General features: G+C 33.3%; 1 protein-coding gene across 2 annotated transcripts in view; it reads left to right on the top strand.

Moving 5' to 3' along the window:
• LOC118189594 (fibrillin-1-like) overlaps window positions 1–20,506 on the top strand; it is a 791,047-nt gene that overhangs the window by 618,684 nt on the left and 151,857 nt on the right. For both annotated transcript variants that reach the window (XM_085810675.1, XM_085810674.1), the window contains exons 21-22: window positions 1,152–1,202; window positions 6,774–6,902. In XM_085810675.1, the coding sequence (XP_085666801.1) occupies window positions 1,152–1,202; window positions 6,774–6,902 (180 nt within the window). The remainder of the gene's footprint in view (window positions 1–1,151; window positions 1,203–6,773; window positions 6,903–20,506) is intronic.

The raw sequence follows: 20,506 nt of genomic DNA, 5'->3' as shown, positions 1-20,506 counted from the left end.
TGTTGCCGAAATAGACGCTGGGTAGCAAAAACAGAGTAATTATTCTTGAAATAAATTTCAGCAGGAAAGGCACGATGCTGTGCACTCCAACGATCCATATCACTGTCACACTCGAAATGGTACACAAATTAGTACACGAATGCGGCACGATTGGATTGGATTGGATTATTTAATTATGGCAAAGCACACGAGGGCTACCTGCCTAGGGAAACTGGCTCGCATACACGTTACACATGGGAAAAACCACGAAAACGCCCATGCAGCCAGCCCGTTCGCGGGATTCGAACCTCAGACCGAACTACCAATGTTCAGCGTCTTTACCACTCGGCCGCTGGTGGGTACGAATGCGGCACAAACTGGCGCGCATTCATCCAGTACGTCATTGTGCTACGCAGGTCAAATTACGTTATGAACGCTGCTGTAACCTGTATAAGTACTGTATCTGCGTTTGAATCTAATCATATCAATCTGTTTTAAGAATGAAAACATTAAAACGTCTATATATATCGCTATACCCTGATCCTGAAATCCCACATAATTCTTTATAAAATTAAACGTAGTTCGAAACGTATTGCTGTAACTTCCTCCTGCACTGCGTTGATGAGTTCATGAGTAATATGGAGATATATCTGAAGACTTCTGCTTTCAGGTATTCCCAAAGGAAGACATCGCAAACTGCGAAGTCCAGTGAGCATGTCAACTACAAAATGTCACCATTTGGTGATAGAAGAATGCTGGGGCAAAGAACTCCCACTGGCCTTGCATATTATATTTCGGCCTAACGTTCTCTAATATCTTTATACATTTTTATGACATTGAAACCGGCAAACGGAACTCCGTGCTGTTTATGTTTGTCTTAATAAAATTATATGTTTTATCTTTGTTATTTTGATTTTATACTGGAAAAGTTTTCCTGCCGAATATTATGTTTTAGTATTTTTAGTTCATCAATAGTGCGCAACAAAAAAAAAATTGAAGCTTATTAATCTCTTCCTAAAATAGTAATATGTTTAAGGATATGACGACTTAAATATTAACATTCCAATTACTACTTATAAAATTTAATGAAATGTCGCGCCTTTAAGAGTTTTTGGTCTAGATTATAATTTTTCTTACATTTTTTTATCTTTTCCTTTGTTTTGTTTTCCTAGAGAGCCGATGTCCAAAAGGCTTTGCTATGCTAGATGGATCTACCTGCACAGGTATGAGAAATAATATGATATACTATTTTTATTGATTTTTTTAAATTTAATATTTCATTTGTGACATTTTTAGTACTTACTCTTTCATAAGAAATTATCAGACATAGATGATGAAACTTATAAGATAGTCTACAAAGTCACTTGTAATTCTTGTTATATGAAATTAAGGTAAACAAATTTGGTAAACATATTAAGACATAGTAACGTAAGGAAGAATCGTAACACCAAAACTGTCCGTCAAAATTTTAACACAACCGACTACCATGCATGCGAGTTACTTTATGTTTGTATCAATTAATTACGATGCCAAACAACAATTTCTAAATTCCTAGAAAGATATAAGTTGCTCTTTTATTAGAACCTAACAAATAATCACGTAACATGAATCAAGCTAAAAGATGAAACTCAATTACATAGAATGCTAGGTTGTATCTATAGCATTAAGCTGCTTTGGCCTTCAAAGACAGAACTTACTGTATCCGCGTACTACATTTCAATTATCTTGCTTACAATTATCGGCAAATGCACACAATGTATTGGGCATGCTGAAAACGAATGGGCAACTTAGTCACACGATAGAACAAAAGCACAAAACAACAGAACTTTGAAATTCCATTATTCAATGCTTTACTCGTTCGGTGTTTCTTTATATGCATTTAGATCTTTTCTTCTTGTTCGGTTGTATAGTCAGTCATATTTTATAAAAAATCGTGAAATGCAATACGAAAATGAAAATCAGTGAAAGGATGCAGATAGGTGTCATGCTGATGTCCCCTATAATTCTCCAGAAATTTCCATGGAGAATGTACGAGTAATAAACGCTTGATGTTTATGGCTACAAAGTCTTCAGGAAATTACCCTTAGTTGAACGGTTATACCACTTGTAATCAGACTATTCAATAACGTTTACAGCAGCGTCAAATATTTTTCGGCATAACCTTAAGAAAAAGTTTCATGAGAATATGTTTTTCTATGACATATAGAGCCTGATTGTTACCTAGGCTTACGCCTAGGACTCCAAATATAAGGAGCTCCCAAAATTATATCGGAATTTCTCGACCTTTCTTTTTTCTTTTTTTTTTTCTGTTATTAAAACACGGAAAGTAAATTTTAAAGTCCCGAAAAGACATTTTGACAGATGTTAAGATTTTTTTTTACTGGAACATGATAATATATGCTTTGTAATCTTTCTATCCACTTGATAAGACAAAAGAGTTAACTTAAATCACTTAACATCGCAGCTGGAACCAACAGCATTAAAATGTTAATGATAAGCTCTCAGAAACTGTGCACATCTTTTAACAAAATGTTCTGTAGAAATCCAAATGTTTAGAGATTTTAAATGAATAAATGTCCTGAGACAGAATTATATTGTAATATGCGAGACTTATTACGGCAACCATCAGCATAGAATTACTCTTTGTAGATGACAACGCTAAAATATCTGAATATTGTTGAGAGCGAAAATGTTCGACGAAGATGCAATAAACACAAGCATATCCGAGTAGCTATCGGAAGGTCCAGAGCTCGAGTTTCGGCGAAGGCATTGCATAATTTTCAGGTTTTCTGCTTCGACAAACCTAATAAAACATATACTTTTACTTCTTTACCCGATGTAACGGAAGTACTGCAATCGCGAAAAATTTCGGGCATCATATTTAACGAAAATATCAATTTTGACCGCTCTCGAATCCATTTTAACGATGTTTTTTCGTGACGGATTGTAAAAATCGATTCAGACGAGACTTTTTTCGTGATGTCTGTGCATGCATACGTATGTACATATATAGATGAAATGTAGATTCTCATACATTGTTATTGTGCAGCCGGGGCAACAGAAATGAGACAAAATTTGGAATATAAAGTGATAAGTTTATTTTAGCATCATCTCTCAAGCGTTCTCTCCTGTACATCGAGGAGAAGCTTTATTTATAGATATGTGTGCGTTATGATGCTCATCCAATCAGCGGTATTAATTAAGATCATAAGGTGACGCTATCTTCTCATCAGGAGTGTTCTATAAGACTTTATGTAATACGACAGATTTATGAATTTGGCGGGCGCCAAGTGGTTTATAATAAGAAAGACAAGACTTCGCCAAATAATAGAAACAGGGATACAATTTAGGTAGAGAATCGCATCGCCAACACGTTGTTAGGGAATATGATTAGAATTTAGTGTAATTAATTGATTTTAAAAAAATCATTACATATATTCGCATAACTCAAAAACGAGTACCTTAGAACGTTGAAATTTTGTATTTGTGATTACTATAATATGTATCTGTGCATCTCACTTTTAACTGATTTCGGCTGCGACAAACGTTTATATTGTCACTTTTTTTTTCTTCTGACAGCAATCGTTACGTTATTTTCTTCCTTCACGATCGTACGGGGTTCGTGAGGATTTGAAATGAATAATGACTATACTACTTGATGAAGTATCGAAACACACTTTTTTGGCCAGTGTCGTCAGGACACCTCCAAAACACGTTTTTACAGTCGTCGATCAACTACTATAAACACGCTCACACGATCAGCGACACAGCCTCCAGGTTATCAGGCTATCACGGTGGATACACCTTCACGGCAAACCACTAAAGTACAGCTCCCGACTCTGCTTGGTCGTTCTTGGAACTTCACGTACTCTCGGGACTCTCCACGTTACAACTCGCGATGCACTCGACGACACACAGAGCACAGCTCCTGACTCTTCGGTTCAGTCGTTCCCGAAGCTTAACACACTCTCTCGACGATGCACTAACCGCGATGCACTACAAGACTCTTTCCGTGCACTCGATGACCCAACTTGGCACTCGCTGCGCGGCTGTCAACACGATCGACTCCGCAGGGATTGACTCGCTAGACGAGACCCCAACTCGATACTAAGTATCTCGCACTCGCACTCTATGCGAGGCACACGCACTCGATAAGAGAACACACACTAACTGACTGCGGACCAGCAGGGTTATATAGCTTTCGGCTTGTGTTTGAGAACATTCTGGGCTAAACCGGTAAGAATTCGTTCCAGAAGGTTCTCCAACCGTCCATGGTATATCGCCAATTTTGTCGCCAAATGTGGCAACCCTGCCTTTCCATTTTATGGCACCCCTAAAATTGCTTTGCGGGGAAGCTATCCCACCGCGCCTGTATATTTCGTAACACTGCCCCCTCCCAAGGACTGCACGTCCCGGGCAGTGCAACCCTTGGTCAAAAGCCAAATTCGATAGAAACAAAACGTTATAAAAGAAACAAATATTTACACTGTGTAGAAGTTATATACACAAATTAAACACATTACAACTTTAAATTATACAAATTAAAGTTCTGAATGAATTTCAGTCTCAGTGTTTTCATTATTTATACCCGGGTCAAATACTTTTCCGCTGCAGTCCTCAGATGCATTTCTGTTTTTCATGTCACAGTCTGAAGATTCAGTCCTTTCAGACTTTTCATCCATTGGAAGATTTAAAACAGTTCGTTCACCACTATGTGGTTTATTTGCATCATGTATACAGGATTATACATGATTCGGTATTTTTAGTACATGATTCGGTATTTTTAGTACATGATTCGTTTTTAGTACATGATTCGTAGTAGTATACATGATTCGGTATTTTTAGTACATGGTATTTTCTTGATGGTACATGCTTATTTTCCTTGTTTCGTAGGAACCAGGTCCAAATTCTGCATCAGAGTCATAAGTGGCACCAATTCTTCACAAACACAAGTATCGAGGTTTAAAATAAAGTTCTTATCTGCACAATAACGTAACAATCAGCACTATTTAGACGCGCACATAGTTTGTGAGGTGGGTGAATTTTCTTGCAATACTGGAGCACACTGTTCAGCTGTACATCAGCTTCTTTAATCTCAGTATCACATGAACTTTCAGATGGTTCATCACTTGCTGACTGCGTTTTCATAACTTCACTATCAGTTTCGAAGAACTTAACACTCGCATTTTCACTTTCTTTCACTTCCACTTCAGGCACTTGAGAATCAAAAGCTTCTTTCCCGTCTTTTATTTCTTCATTTTTCGTTCTTTTTCGTTAATTCCGTTAGATGCTTCATCCATCATTTCTAAATCTTTCTCAGGCAGTTAGTTACTTCCTTCATTTCTTCATCCTTTGATTCTTCAGAAGCCACTTCTCTCATTTCCACATCATATTTTATGGCTCCAGTTTCTTCTACAAGCTCCACTTTCACCTGTCGAGTTGCTCTCGCAACTTTTCTTGGCCGACATTTATTTCTTCTCGTCCAGCTTTCATATCAGCTGTCATCTCTTCATATTCAGCTTTTATCTCATCATATCCGGCTTTTATCTCAGCACATCCGGCTTTTATCTCAGCATATCCAGCTTTTATCTCAGCATATCCTGCTTTCAACTTCTCCTGTCCGGCTTCCATCTTTTCTTGGAATTCAGCAAAGGCAGTCACGAGCTTTAATAGATCTTCCATTGGTCTTGTCACCCTCAAATCCCACTTCAGACACCAGTTGTTACGTTATTTTTCTTCTGACACCAATTGTTACGTTATTTTCTTCTTTCACGTTCGTACGGGGTTCGTGAGGATTTGGAGTGAATATTGACAATACTACTTGATGAAGTATCGAAACACACTTTATTGGCCAGTGTCGTCAGGACAGCTCCAAAACACGTTTTTACAGTCGTCGATCAACTACTATAAACACGCTGATACGATCAGCGACAAAGCCTTCAGGTTATCAGGCTATCACGGTGGAGACAGCTTCACAGCAAAGCACTAAAGTACAGCTCCCGACTCTGCTTGGTCGTTCTCGGAGCTCCGCGTACTCTCGAGACTCTCCACGCTTCAACTCGCGATGCACTCGACGACACAGAGAGCACAGCTCCTGACTCTTCGGTTCAGTCACACTCTCTCGACGATGCACTAACCGCGATACACTACGAGACTCTTTCGGTGCACTCGACGACCCACTTAGCACTCGCTGCCCGGCTGTTAACTCGATCGACTCCGCAGGGATTGACTCGCTAGACGAGACACCAACTCGATACTAACTCTTTCGCACTCTATGTGAGGCACACACACACGCTCTCAATACCCCCTGAGTGCGGACCAGCAGAGTTTATATAGCTTTCGGCTTGTGTTCGAGAACATTCTGGGCTAAACCGGTAAGAATTCGTTCCAGAAGGTTCTCCAACCGCCCATGGTATATCGCCAATTTTGTCGCCAAATGTGGCAACACTGCCTTCCCTTGTCATTTTATGGCAACCCTAAAACTGCTTTGCGGGGAAGCTATCCTGCCACTCCTGTTTATCTCGTAATAATATATACCTACTCTGTTATCGGCTCGGTGAGCTTTTTTTTTAATTCTTATATGTTGGTAAATTGTGCATTTTTTGCTTTAAAAGTGATTGAATTATCGTCTTCTCATATATAAAAAAGTGTATAAAGTTCTAAATACAAAACAGAAAGTTTTATTAAGGTACGTTTCTATGTATGTTTTCTAAAAGTACAGTTCTAACTGAAAAAAAAAAATTTAATTTGCTTCTCCATACAGATATATATATAAATATTTTTTCTGCTTTCAGATGTGAATGAATGTGAAATCTTCCCTGATATTTGTCAAGGTGGAGGACTATGTGTGAATGCTGAAGGTTCTTACAGATGCAACTGTCCACCTGGTTGGACTTTGGACACTACGGGCACGAAATGCTACGGTAAATATATATATATACATATATATGTATGTATATACCTACATGTAATAACTATGTAGATGAGTTCTGTTAATTGTAATAAATTTAGGGTGCATGGAGGAGAGCACACCAATTATATGGCCGACATGGTTATAGATGTGGCTAGCATCAGATGGAATGAGTCTTGGAAGAAGAAATTTGCAGACATTGGCATAAGATAACAAGACTCAATTTTATTTCTTAATGGTTTAATTTTGAGCACACATTCTCGTTTATATATCACTATGGGTGCGATAGACAGCCCACAATTTTTCGTAGCATATCACATTTTCTCAAGCAATGAAAGACACAAAGAACAAATCGATGGAACAGCACATCTTAGCGAAACGAAGGCAAGGAAAAAAATTGCTGCGCAGTACTAGCAGTGGTATTTATATACTTATTTCTTTGTTTAAATTCTGGATCTTCGATTGGATGAGACTTGTCTCAGTGCAGGAGGATTACGTAACGAAGCATGAAATGGAAATGAGGACAAATTAAAATGATGAATTAAATGTACTATTAAAACTAGTAATTTTAAGTTTTTTATCTTACACACACACGCATATATATATATAAATGTAAGCAAAATAAAGAATACGTAAAAGATTCAATTAGCAGCGTAAATTAATTTTTCTTCTGTATTCTAAAAATAGTAACTTCTATTTACATTGCGTCATTTCGAGACTAATCCATGTCATATGACTCTTCCATAATTCTGTTGATGGAAGCGGAACTAAAACTCAAACAGCCAATAGTAATTTTATAGCAATATTAACTATTCAATTAAAATGCATTGAGAACCAAAACTAATTCAGTCTGAATTAAGATTTCATTCTAAACATAACGTACTTACTTTCTACGCTTTAGCCTAGCTGGACTGCAGTTCTACGCCATCAAAATTCCTGCTGGTCATTACTTCTGAGTTTGTTTCAGTTACATATACTATATATCATTTATTTGAAAAAAGATATAAACACGTTGAAATTTATCATTATTTTGCCACACTATTATTTATAATGAGTATTATTTATCTTTACGTAACCAAATAATTAACAGTAAATTACATTACCTATTTGTTTACCATTACTATTTTAACTTATAATTATTTTAACTATCATTATTTTAACTGTGACTGTGAATCTGATAAATTATCTTCGTTTATCATATGTGTTAAGTTATCTCTTCTAGGGCCATTATTTATACATCTTAGTGAGATCCTAACTTTCTGATTTGCTATTAAACCTAGAAGTGCCGTGTGACTGGTTTTTTGAAACTTGATTTCATTTAACGTCAAACGTGAAAGAAAATATGTAGAATCATTAATTTGTGTTTTTCTCTTTCGTATATTTTTTCCCCTTTTTCTTCAGTTACTCTAATCAAAGCTTAGACATATCCATTGCAAGAATTTATTTTTAAAGCATTTTTTTACTTTTTTCATACCACTGTATAAAAGAAAGAAGTTTTCTGTCTCCTAAATGTAACTCAATGTGAGGTTCCATTTTTGATTAGCATCCTAGTGCAGGAAATAAATCTCCTACGTTTTAATCATGAAATTGATATCACGTTTTAATCATGAAATTGATATCAAAGCAAAACACAATATTTTTATTAAATTTTCTTGAGTAGCTTCTGCGGAAAAACTAATTTGCTCGACATGAATTGCTTGCTGGAAAGTAAATTACTTTTTCAAAGGAAATAATTAAAACAAAGTATTTTGCTTAAGAATGTGCTCAGAAAACCGCCTTCATTCTTAATTATGTGGCTTCGATATATCGATTATCAGCCAGTTTCTTTTTCATCAATGGAGCAACTTATTTATCAGAATCTCAAGTCATGGAAAAGGACAATCTGCACGAAACTTTTTTTTATTTAATTAGGCACCAGGAAGGATTGCGAAGTTATTGTAATAGCAGAATAGTTGTTTACTAATTCTGCAAAGAAATTTATTACTTAAAGGCACTTAATATTCGTATTTCAACCATGTCCTGATTTGCATTCTTTATTTAAAATATAAGACAGTCTAAAGGACTTTTGTTCGGGTTTATGTGAACTCTAAAGCGTGTCTCGAAAGAACAAGTCATACGTGAAGTATTAAATATGAGGCCCGTCGCGAGAGAATGTTTCTGCCTCTAAATGTGCACATTTAGCAAACTATGGTAGAAAAAGTGGCGCCACTGACCAAAAAGATGTCATCGTGTCGTAAGCCCCTTTTCCTTTTCTTTCTTTATATGTATATATATTGTGGGGTTCCATCCGTTTATCTAACAGCTAAGTGTGTAGGAACTTCGTGAACACCTAAGCGAATAATCGCTTTATGTCAGAAACAGATACGTAAAACTTAAGAAGGGTTAATTATCCTTTATTTCTCAAAATAAGAATTTAACAGATGGTCACTGTCTCGGGGCGTACAGCAAAGCCTCTACTTGGATCTGAACCCAAAGTAATAAGAAATGAAACTTCATTAAAGCTTAACTAAAAGCTATAGCCGGGGCTATCAAGATTTCTAAGTAGTTGGTCCCTAAATTATCAACTAAGCTGGCGAAGCTATCAAGGACCTGAGATACGGCCGAGCGTATTAATAGCTTAGAGAGAGTGTAGCCAAAAGACGAACGCGCGCTAGTCAGAATCTCTGGCTCTCTAACGAAGTCCGTGCAACTTCGACTTAAATACCGCTCTTTCTCATTTGCATTAACCGCGAACCTAAAAACACATTCTGGTAGGAAATTGTAAGCTGAAATCGGGAGGGACAGTAAAGTAGCTTTGAATAAAGATGACTGTTAAAAATGTAGGATAAACCTTACAATATACATATATATATGTTTGCGTTTTGATTTATTATTTTACATTACCGGTTCGTAGATTGTTGCATATAGTACCTTTCTTTTATTTATCCTCTACTAGATGTACCTTTCTTTTATTTATCCTCGACTAGATGATCACGACACTTTCACTATACCTGAAGAAAGAAATTCAACTTTCGGTTTTAAACTGCATATTCCATTACCAAAACCCGCACTCACCTCTACACCTCTCCTTTCTCAACTGCCGATTCTGGTGAAGTTCTTTTACTGCGCTTCTGCGCAAAAGACCACATTTGGCAAAATTCGCATACTTGGCGTTTTCTTGTTTTTTTTTTTTTTTCTTTCTCTCTCTCTCTTTTTTTTTTTTTTTTTTAAATCTTACACATATAAAAGATTTGTAGAGATAAACAAGATGCATGAAAGTGAAAGTTTGAACCTTTATTGCAGCTTGAACGATTAACGATTAAACTGAAATCAGCAGCTAAAAGTTCAAGTAAAACCGAAATTATCATTGAATTATTCTTTGCTCCAGTAATGGATATCGAAGATTCAGTCTGCAAGACGACTTGCCATCCTAATCTAGCAGCTTGAAGAAACAAATGAAACAGAGTAGCACTGAGTAAAGGCTAAAAACCCGAAGTAGAACTAAAGACGAAGTTAATCTGAAGAGGATACGAGCTGAATTTCAACTAAATTTCAACTAACTACGGAAGTCATGTTTGCACACTTACAAAATGAAGGAAAAGGTGACGATGCCTTTGGCACATTTCAGAAAAAATGCCTATAATTTCTAAAAAAACAAGTTTATTTCTAAAAAACAAGTAATATTTCAATTTATCAAACATAGTCACAGAATTTATCTCTAAATTCGTCTGGTAGAATTTAATTTCTGGTTTTCTAATCTGTAATTACACAGAATTGCCAATACTACAAAATATTAAACAAATAAAAGTTAAAAAAATAAATTATTAGCCTTTAATTACCAACTGTGCATCACGCTAGATATATGTATATAAAATTCTAATAAAAATCAGAGATAAGTAAATAAGAAATAATAAAAAGTTAATACATAAAAGAAACAGAATACATAAAATCCAATATAAAGTAAAATGGAAACAAGTATTAAACAAAGAAATGTAGCTATTTATTATCCATCAAATTAGTACATTATGCTTATTCAGCGGTGATTACATTTCATAGAAAAATTCATTTAAGAAAAACTTTGAAATTGCCTCCATCTTCCCACTGACTAAGCAAAGACATTCAAAACGACCTGTTACTTGCTTGATGACTTATCAGTAGCTTGAGAGGTGCCGGTAAAATAACAAATTCATGTGATTTGCCTAAAGTTTTATTCCGATTTTAGCTTCCAACTAGCCGATGCTTTAAAATACGCACCAGTAACTATCAGAGCCAACTTAAGTAATTTTTTTTTATGTGTAGTCTTAGACTACGTTTAATACGTTCAAATTTAACTTTTCTTATGCTAATGCAAATAATTACAAGTAGTCAAACTTCATCTTCAGTACGAGGTTTGCCTGTTCTATTCAATTAAAGAGTAAAAAAATTATTTTAACGTTTTTAGTATATTATGACGTATTTCAGAGTGAGCTATAATTCGCTTTCGGTCTAGTAGGGTCTGAAGGACTGTACTACAAGCTTCCAATTACAATAGAACCCTATCTCTCAGTTAGCGTTTTCAGGAACTATTTTGAAAGACAATGCACTTTTAGTCTCGTCTTCCTCCAACAAGACCAGCGATGGAAAGCTACGGCTTTAGTATGGACACAATGCGAAACAGTTTCCAATGGTAGTAGCTCGGTGTTGACCTTTATTAGAAAGCTTGAAAGCACAATTTTTATTATACCCGGTTGGAAAATTGCAAACATTATCAATAATAACCACTACGGTGTGAGGTCGAAGCCTGTGGCTGAAAGAGGTACCAGATTTGACGGCAGGCGGCGGTTTCGTAATCGGCAAAATTTTCACCATTAGCGGATGAAAAATAATAATAAGTTTTAATTTCCGGATTTTAGATAATCATTTTAAATCTATTAAGATAACCCGTAGACATCGCAATATTAGGGCTTTACTTAATGTTTAGGTCAAACAGAAAATGGTGACCTCCCACAGGTATCGCCGAGAAAAGGCTGCAAGGAGAAAACGTATTGTTCATCGTGATAGAAAAGAAAGCAAGAAGAAAACCTCGTGGTACAAAACAAAATCGTCATCGAAAATAAAGGGGTTCTAAAACTTCGCAATTTGAAATCATAGTCGTCGAGAATACTGTGGTTAAAAAAAGCATGCACAAATCATTGCATGAAGGTAACATCAGAGATATATGTTTTACAGATTTTAAATGTTATAAATGCATATTCACATAATGATTTGAGAGCGCAAGAAGGAATAAGGAATATTTTTTTATATCTCCGAATTTCCGAATCGACTAATATTTTTTTTCTGAAAAAGTAAGAAGGGAAAATCATTCAAAAACTTAAAATGTGTAGAAAATTAATGCTGCTTGTAGCATTTCATAGAATTTAAATCCCCTATTGAAATATTATGTAGCTGATATTTTTCACCATAACTAACAAAAAGACATCCAAACGATTAAATGCACTTTGTACGTCGCAGCGTTAATTACACTTTAAAAATTCGAATAAACTGAAACAAAATACGACATAATTTTTATTAAAGAATATTAAATTAACAGAGGTGAAAGAAAATAATATTACAATTTGATAAATAATAAATGAATTTTAATTGAAGTAACTCGTTTTCATTTTTCTAATCTTTTTTTAGATTGTATTCTTCTGGAAAAATTACCAATAAAACATTATAAAAGAGATTACTTAATTAATGACGTTTATTAATTGATTATATAAACTTAAAATTCTGTTAATTGCTGTAAGTAGCAGTAATGTTCTTCTCATTTACAGCTTTTGAATGCTTAAATTTCTTTTTCAGTATTCAGCAAAAATTTATTAGTTAATTCAAAACTATGAAATATAAAAGTATATTTCTCATTCCTTCTTGCTTTCACAAATCATTACGCAAATATACATTTACAAATTTTAAAGCTGAAAAACGCATGGCTGCGATGTTATCTTCATGCGATTATTTTTGAACCGCTCTCTGTTTTTAACGACGGTACTTTCGCTTTTTCGCTGTTTCTTTTCCACGATGTTCTACGATTTTCTTACACGATGTTCTGTAAGACGACGTTTTCGCCTTAAGTTGCTTTTTCCGCGATGTTTTCCTCCGCGCTTGTAAACTTCCCGCAACCACTCAGATGCCGAAAACATGATCTCGACTAACATTTATTTATACAATGTCAATCAATGTATTATAATTGGCCACGGTGCAATTCCCCAGCCAGCAGGTGTTTGAAAGTGGTATGCTGGAATTTCAACTAGTCGAAAGAAAAATCACATTTGCGGTACACGTTCTTTTTTTTTAATGTTGTTCTTTATTATTATGTTTTCCATTCCTAGACTTTGTAAAGGGAAGGAGATTTTATTAGTTTTTTTTTTTACTTCCTTGTACGAAATAAAGGAAGTATTGTAATCACAAAAAATTCCTGCTATCATATTTCAACGAAAATATCCATTTTGACAGCTAACGAATGTAATTTAATGATGTTCTGGCCTGACATCTGTGCGTAAAGACAGAGTAAAGGACTCTTATTCCCCAAAAGTAATATAAAACTCATTTAAAATGGATATTTTTGTGACATCTGTACTTATGTACGTATGTCTGCATGTATCTCGCATAACTCAAAACCGAGTAGCCTCAGAACGTTGAAATTTTCTCTATAGGTCTGCTATAATATGTAGTTGTGCACCTCCCTTTTTGGTTGCGATCGACCGCACCAAAAATGTATAAATATATATATGTAACAGAATAACAGAAATGGGTTCATATTCTGTTACTCGGTTCAATGAGCTCATTTTTTACTTCCTAGAACGAAGTAAAGGACATATTGTAATCACGAAGCATTTCAGCATTCCGGGTACCATATTTCATCAAAAATATCCATTTTACAGCTATCGAATGCAACTGTTTTGCTTGTTGTACGAATGTTTCTAATTGACATCTGTATGTAAGGACAGAATAAAGGACTCTTTTTCCAAAAACGAATTATAAAACTAATTTAAAATGGATTCAGAACGGATTTTATCGTGGCGTTTGTACTTACGTATATAGAAACGCCCCGAAAAAATCAGTACGTACGTACGTATGTACACTGCTCAAAAAAAAATGGAACAGTGCTATATCTCCCGTTCTACTGGGGCGATTCACGAAATTCAAATTGCGTTCTTCATGTCTCGAAAGCGCGACTTAGGATATATATTATATTTATATATAGCACTATTCTAACATAGGTATTTTGACACAAAATCGGACTTTTTCTGAAATAACATACCAATTTTTTTACATATTTCGATTCTACGACTCAAATTATGCCAGAATACCAAGTTTTGTAAAAATCGTACGAGTAGTTTTTGAAATATTAGCTCTCAAAATTTTAGCTCCTCAATGTTAATTGAATTTGGCAAATATTTATTTATATCTCTTTTTTTATTAAACTTTTTTGATTTTTTCTCTCACATTTCAAAATTTAGGTTCATTCCAAATACAATTTACCCATTTTTGTGTTTTATTTTTTAAATTTCTATTTTTAAATAATTTTTATAAATTTTTCGAAAAAACTTTTTAATTATAACCTATAAAATTTTTACCATCATCTTAAAGTAGGTATATTTTTAAGCATATCTGCAAAAAATTAAACTTTTTTTTTCAAAATTTTCTAAGATATACACAAATTTACATATTTTCGCGTTTTGAAATTTGGCATCTTTTTTTTGAGCGATAATAACGCCAAATGTGGTCTATGGATTTTTGTTACACTGTATTGCCACAGCTATTTTTAACCATAAATTTCAAGTAAAATTTTACGGAGAATTAATTATATGACATTTTTTCCCTCAATGATGCGTAATAAATATTTATTTATACTATATGAAAAGCTATTTTTTAATATTTTTTTTAATTTCTCTCTATCTTTTTTATTTATTTATTTTTTTAAATAAGAGTGAATTTTTGTAAGAGTAAATTTTTACCTTCGGCGTTTTATCGTCTGCTACTTTACTTCGTTTAAATTGAATTGTCTAAAACTGAGAATTTTCGTTTGATGTTTATTTGAATTTTATGACATTACCTGCACAATTTATTTCTAAACAAACTGATGCTTTTGAAGTGGCTGAAAGAGCGGCTGGTATTATCATCCATATTTTTAAAGCACAATATATTTTTATAGAAACATAATATTTAGAATAATCATTTTTTTATAAAAGTCAAATTATGATATAAACATACAACCCTCTAGAGAATGAATTAATGGAAGTTCAATGGTTATGTAGAAATGATCTGGAGTTACTTAATGGCTGGATAAGTCAGCAGATTCTATGGACAAGTAAGAATAATTATATAAACGACACCCAACATTCTGGATTCAATAAACAACGAGGATACGATGTTTACTAAATGAATTTAAGAAGTTTTAAAACAAAAAATCAACTCATTTTTTTTCCTAAAATGTATTTTTGTGCGTAGCGTATTCTCATTATACCCTTAAAATTCTAATTTAGAATGTAATTGTCAAGAACTGAATCCTAATCATCAGTAATATAATAAGTAATTATTACGGTTATTAATAAATCCTTCTTATAAAGTAATTGCAAATATTTCAAAAAACTTTCTGTCTGAATGCAAATATTTTTAATTTTATATTAATCAAGATTGCACACGATATTATTTATTTGCACTTCAATTCTTAACGTCAGTTCTAGTAGAAGTTACAAATCAATTATATTTAATTAAGGATTGGATTGGATTATTTAATTATGGCAAAGCACAAGAGGACTATCTGCCTAAAGGGAGGGATGCCTTCGTGGAGGACTTTCTAAGGAAAACTGGCTCGTATACACGTTACACATCGGGAAAACCACGGAAATACCCATGCAACCAGCCCGTTCGCGGGATTCGAACCTCGGACCGAACTACCAGTGATCAGCGTCTTTACCGCTCGGCCGTTTGTGGGCCTTTATGAAATGGAAGGCGATAACTTTATTTAAAATGATTGTCAGAAATACCAAAATGTTTCTAAAATTTGGATACTTTTTAATATACTTTCAGAATGCTTAAAGAAAAAGAGAAGAAAAATAAATTTTTTCGTAAAATCTAGTATTTGTATTTTTTTAAATTTAAAACTTTTCAATGTTATGATATTTGATTCTTGCGATTTCAAAAATAAAATATTTGACTAAAATATGAATAACATTTTAAGAAACCAAATGTAGGATAAAATTGTGTAAAGTAATGGGCACAATGATAAAACTGTTTAAAGCAGTGTATGCAAGTCATCCTAAGTTAAAATGTCGGTTATACATCTCTCTTATTTATGTATATCTTTTCTGAACGGAACATTGAAAGGCGTGTAAAACTGTGCTTTACTGTATTTTCTCTTTTAATATAGTATGCAGTTTTCAAACTCATCGTAGTCTGGGTTACAAAGTATTCTTCCGAAAGAAACGCAGTTCAAATAAATAAAATCAAATTCTGGAAAATTTATATTAATAAATATATTTAAAATGCTCAGTTCGAAGGAATAAATAGAAAATTTTAAAACAATTATCTGAAGAGACAATGCAACACAAAAAATTAAAATAAAAGTATAAAAATTTAAAAATGACCTAAAATAATAGCTATGACGAAAAATATATATAAAGAAAACTATTTGAAAAAAAAATAAATAAATAAACGCTGCACCTTTATTTACGCAGTTCGAATAGGTAAATAGAAATTTTTAAAACAGTTATTCGAAAAAAAAAACGTGCAACTTAAACAATTAAAATGAAATTCGAATTTCTCCGTTAATTTCGCTCCAAATTTTACAAAATTTCATATTTAGCGTAATTCGAGTCGTAGAATCGAAATATGTAAAAAAATTGGTATATTATTTCAGAAAAAGTCCGATTTTGTGTCAAAATACCTATGTTAGAATAGTGCTATATATAAATCTAATATATATCCTAAGTCACGCTTTCGAGACATGAAGAACGCAATTTGAATTTTGTCAATCGGCCCAGTAGATCGGGAGATATAGGACTGTCCCATTTTTTTTTTTTTTTTTTTTTTGAGCAGTGTACATGCGTACGTATGTATGTATGTATCTCGCATAACTCAAAAACAAGAACGTTGAAATTTTGTATATAGGACTGAGTTGTGCACCTCTCTTTTTGGTGGCAATCGGCCGCATCAAAAGTATTTAAATATATATGTATACTCACTCTATTACTCGGTTCATTGAGTTCAGTTTTTTATTCTTATATGCTGGAAAATTGTGCATTTTTTGTTTTAAAAATGATTGAATTTTGTTGTTCTTAACCTTCCTGTTAAGGTTTTTATGACTTTAGTCAGCTTCCACGCAGTAGTTGTAGAATTATCAGGAATTTAAAAGTTGTTTAAATAGGGCTAAGCATAATTTTTTACCACAGCAGCCATATTTGTTTACATCTGAAACTTAGCAGAATGGTGGACTTGTTGCGAATCTGGAGAAACTAAGTTTCGCATCAACAAAAATAACGTCTTCTTTTATTATTGCGAATTAAACCACGCTTAATCCATTCTGGAATTATCATTTAAGTTATTAAATTATCTCATATATTGACCCAGCATAGCGTCCAAAACAAATTTAGTCAGTTTCTACGCCTTCAGTGTCTTTTTGCCGAATGAGACTGTGCGTAGAAAAATCTGCCTTCGTGCCCGCTGGCCGAATGGCTTGTTTTTGCGTAGAAACCGTAATTTTAATTGTAAAAACTGTTCTTTTAAATTGCTCTAACTGTATTTATGCTTTATATTTTTCAATTTTTAATAAAGATATTTTGAGGTTTCATGTATTTGTGCCTTGTCATGAAGTGAGAACTGAATTGTGCGAATGAGAAATATACTATATCTATTGGAATTCGGGAAAATAAGTTTAAACGAAATGCAGAAAAAAATGCGTATAATTTAATATTCCATAGAAGGAAGTCATGTGGTGTACACATAAAATTTTTTTACTCTTATGTGTTGGTAAATTAGCATTTTTTTTTCTTTAAAAATGATTGAAATATGGTGTTTTTATCTTCCAGTTAAGTTTTTTTATACCTTTGATTAATATGCATGCAATGGTAGTAGAATTATGAACAATGTAAATGTTGTTTAAGTGCGTCTAAGGCCTAATTTTTGTTTACCATAGCAGCCATATTTTTTTTACATTTGAAACTTAGCAGAATATTGAATAAATTTTCTGCACATTCAGTGTCTTTTTGTCGAGTGGGACCAAAATTAGACTTACATTTTTGTGCAACGAAAAATCTGGCCTGTTGCCTGCTGGCCGAATTGCTTGTTTTTGCGTAGCAACGTTTAATTGTAAAATTTGTTTTTTAGATTGTTTTAACTGTATTTGGTGTTTTATATTTTTTTCTATATTTTTCAGTTTTTGATGAAGATATTTTGAGGTTTTATATATTTCAGCCTTTCCGCGAAGCGAGAACTGAATTAATTGAATGAGAAATATATCTGTAATGAAATACAATGAAATAAGCGTTTCGTATTAGTAGCAAATATTGTCGCCAGTCCGTCTCGGATAGATGAGAATGTTTACGAGTAACGCATGCGCATTATGTAAGCGGTGCTGAATCATCTGTGAAAAACTGTTTCTTTTTTATATTTAATTCCTTTTATACATCGTTTTAGATTTTTTATACTATTTGAATAGTACATGTGGCAACGATTAGATACGTAATTCTTCAAATGATATAATTTTTGTGCATTCTGAGTTATAAAATGAATGAGACGTAATGCTGTTAAGTGGACCTCAGAATAAATATAATGATTTTTAAAGAGTGCATTTGTTCTCTTGTGGTTTATACAAACTAGATTTAATTCTATTCAAAAACTTTAAATGAAATGCAGGAAAAAATCGTGTAATTTAATATTCCGTACAAGGAAGTCATGTGGTTTACACATTTTTTAAATAATAATTTTAAGTTAGATTTTATTATTATTTATTTTATTATTTTTTGTGTGCTGTTGGTCGAAATTCTACTTTGTATTGCACTATGTTGTAATACCTTTCAGAATCTGTTGAGAGTTTCAAAAACAAGAGTTCTGTTTTAAAGAAACACATTTTCGATTAAAATAAAATGAAAAGTGAATTTTATGCTATCTATCCGCTCCAGCTCTCAGAAATAAAGATAATTTTTCTTTCTGCCTTCATTTCTCTGTCTTTTTTTCCCATTATGATTAAACCAGAATAAAGGGAAAACAAAAATTCGAAAGTAAATTTAGTTTAAGGTATAAGAATTTCGATTTGAGTGCAAAGTAACATACTTTGGTTTTTAGTATCCAGGAAAATACTGTATATATTTAAAAAGAAAAGTTAACTTAAAATTCTCAATGTGTTATTAAGTTAATGTTCAGATATGTGTAAGTAATTATGCTTATGTTGTTATCCCTATATAAGCTACTTCATTCCCAGTTACATTACTTTTCAGTGTAGGAATTCTTAGCAACCTTTGCACAGAGGGATTTGAATATGCTTCCAGAAATTTCCGGAATACCATACAAAGCAAGAGAATAATAATAACGTCCCCTTATTTTTGTAGTGTCCATAACATCACGCCATGGTTAGCATTACCGCGACATTCTTTTACCAAAAGCAGTAACTGCAAATATTGTACTAATTTCGCTTCCGACTTCAGGTCGCCGTAGATAAATAGAAAACATTGTGAGTAATGATGGTCATCAGTATAGATTTCAAATTATTTTTATTATAAACCTCATCCTGGACTGTATGAAGGATCCATGAAAACATAATTGCTCTTGTAATTCTACTGTCCTTCATGTACGGCATTTGCTGTATCATCATTGCTGTTTACGGACTGAAAATTAGCAGCTATTTTTCAATGATAGGTATCAAGTTAAAAGTTCCGTAAGAGGTAGCTGAATGTTCATTAGCGTACTAAAACTAATATTTATCTTTTATTAATTGAATGTCATTGTTAAATTTTCTTAAATAACGACGTAGTTAAGAAACTATTAAAGACCATAGTCAAATGTTAGAAATTTATAATGTATTAACACTGGAAAATTCTGTATATTTTTTCTGCTCTTGACGAGGCGATTTTGTTTATTTCCCCGTTAGAAATCCTTAATCAAAAAACATTTATTTGGAGACTATTATTTACATTGTGGCAAATGATAAAAAATATCAAATAATGAGTTCTAAGACTACTTGAACGTTGAACTCTTTATGAACGTTAACCACAGTTTGTATTGTATGATTATTTTAACAGCAACATTCTCTAAAGCAGTGGTCGTCTATCCTTAGAACTTCACGGACCTCTACGTATAATAATTTTATATTAGTCGAACCACTAATATGAATTAAAAAAGGTAAATATATACATTATACAATAACAATCAGCAAACTACACATATTTCGTTCACATTGAAAAATTACTTGAAAACTACAGAAATCTTACCTTCTTGTACAGAACATTTCTCATTTCATTATCACTGAAAAGGAACTTCACGAAAAGTACGAACAAACCGGCAAACGCAAAGCAATATCAATAAGCTGATAGCGTTATGCCGCCAGTTTTAATTACTGTAAACATAATAATCATCGTTTACTCAGCAATGGGCGCCATCGATCAACAGTTAAACAAAACA

This window comes from Stegodyphus dumicola, chromosome 2 (genome assembly GCF_044657685.1).
Source record: "Stegodyphus dumicola isolate Sdum_Otavi_A_Nest chromosome 2, ASM4465768v1".
Lineage (NCBI taxonomy): Eukaryota > Metazoa > Arthropoda > Arachnida > Araneae > Eresidae > Stegodyphus > Stegodyphus dumicola.
This window is presented reverse-complemented; position numbering and strand designations above follow the sequence as displayed.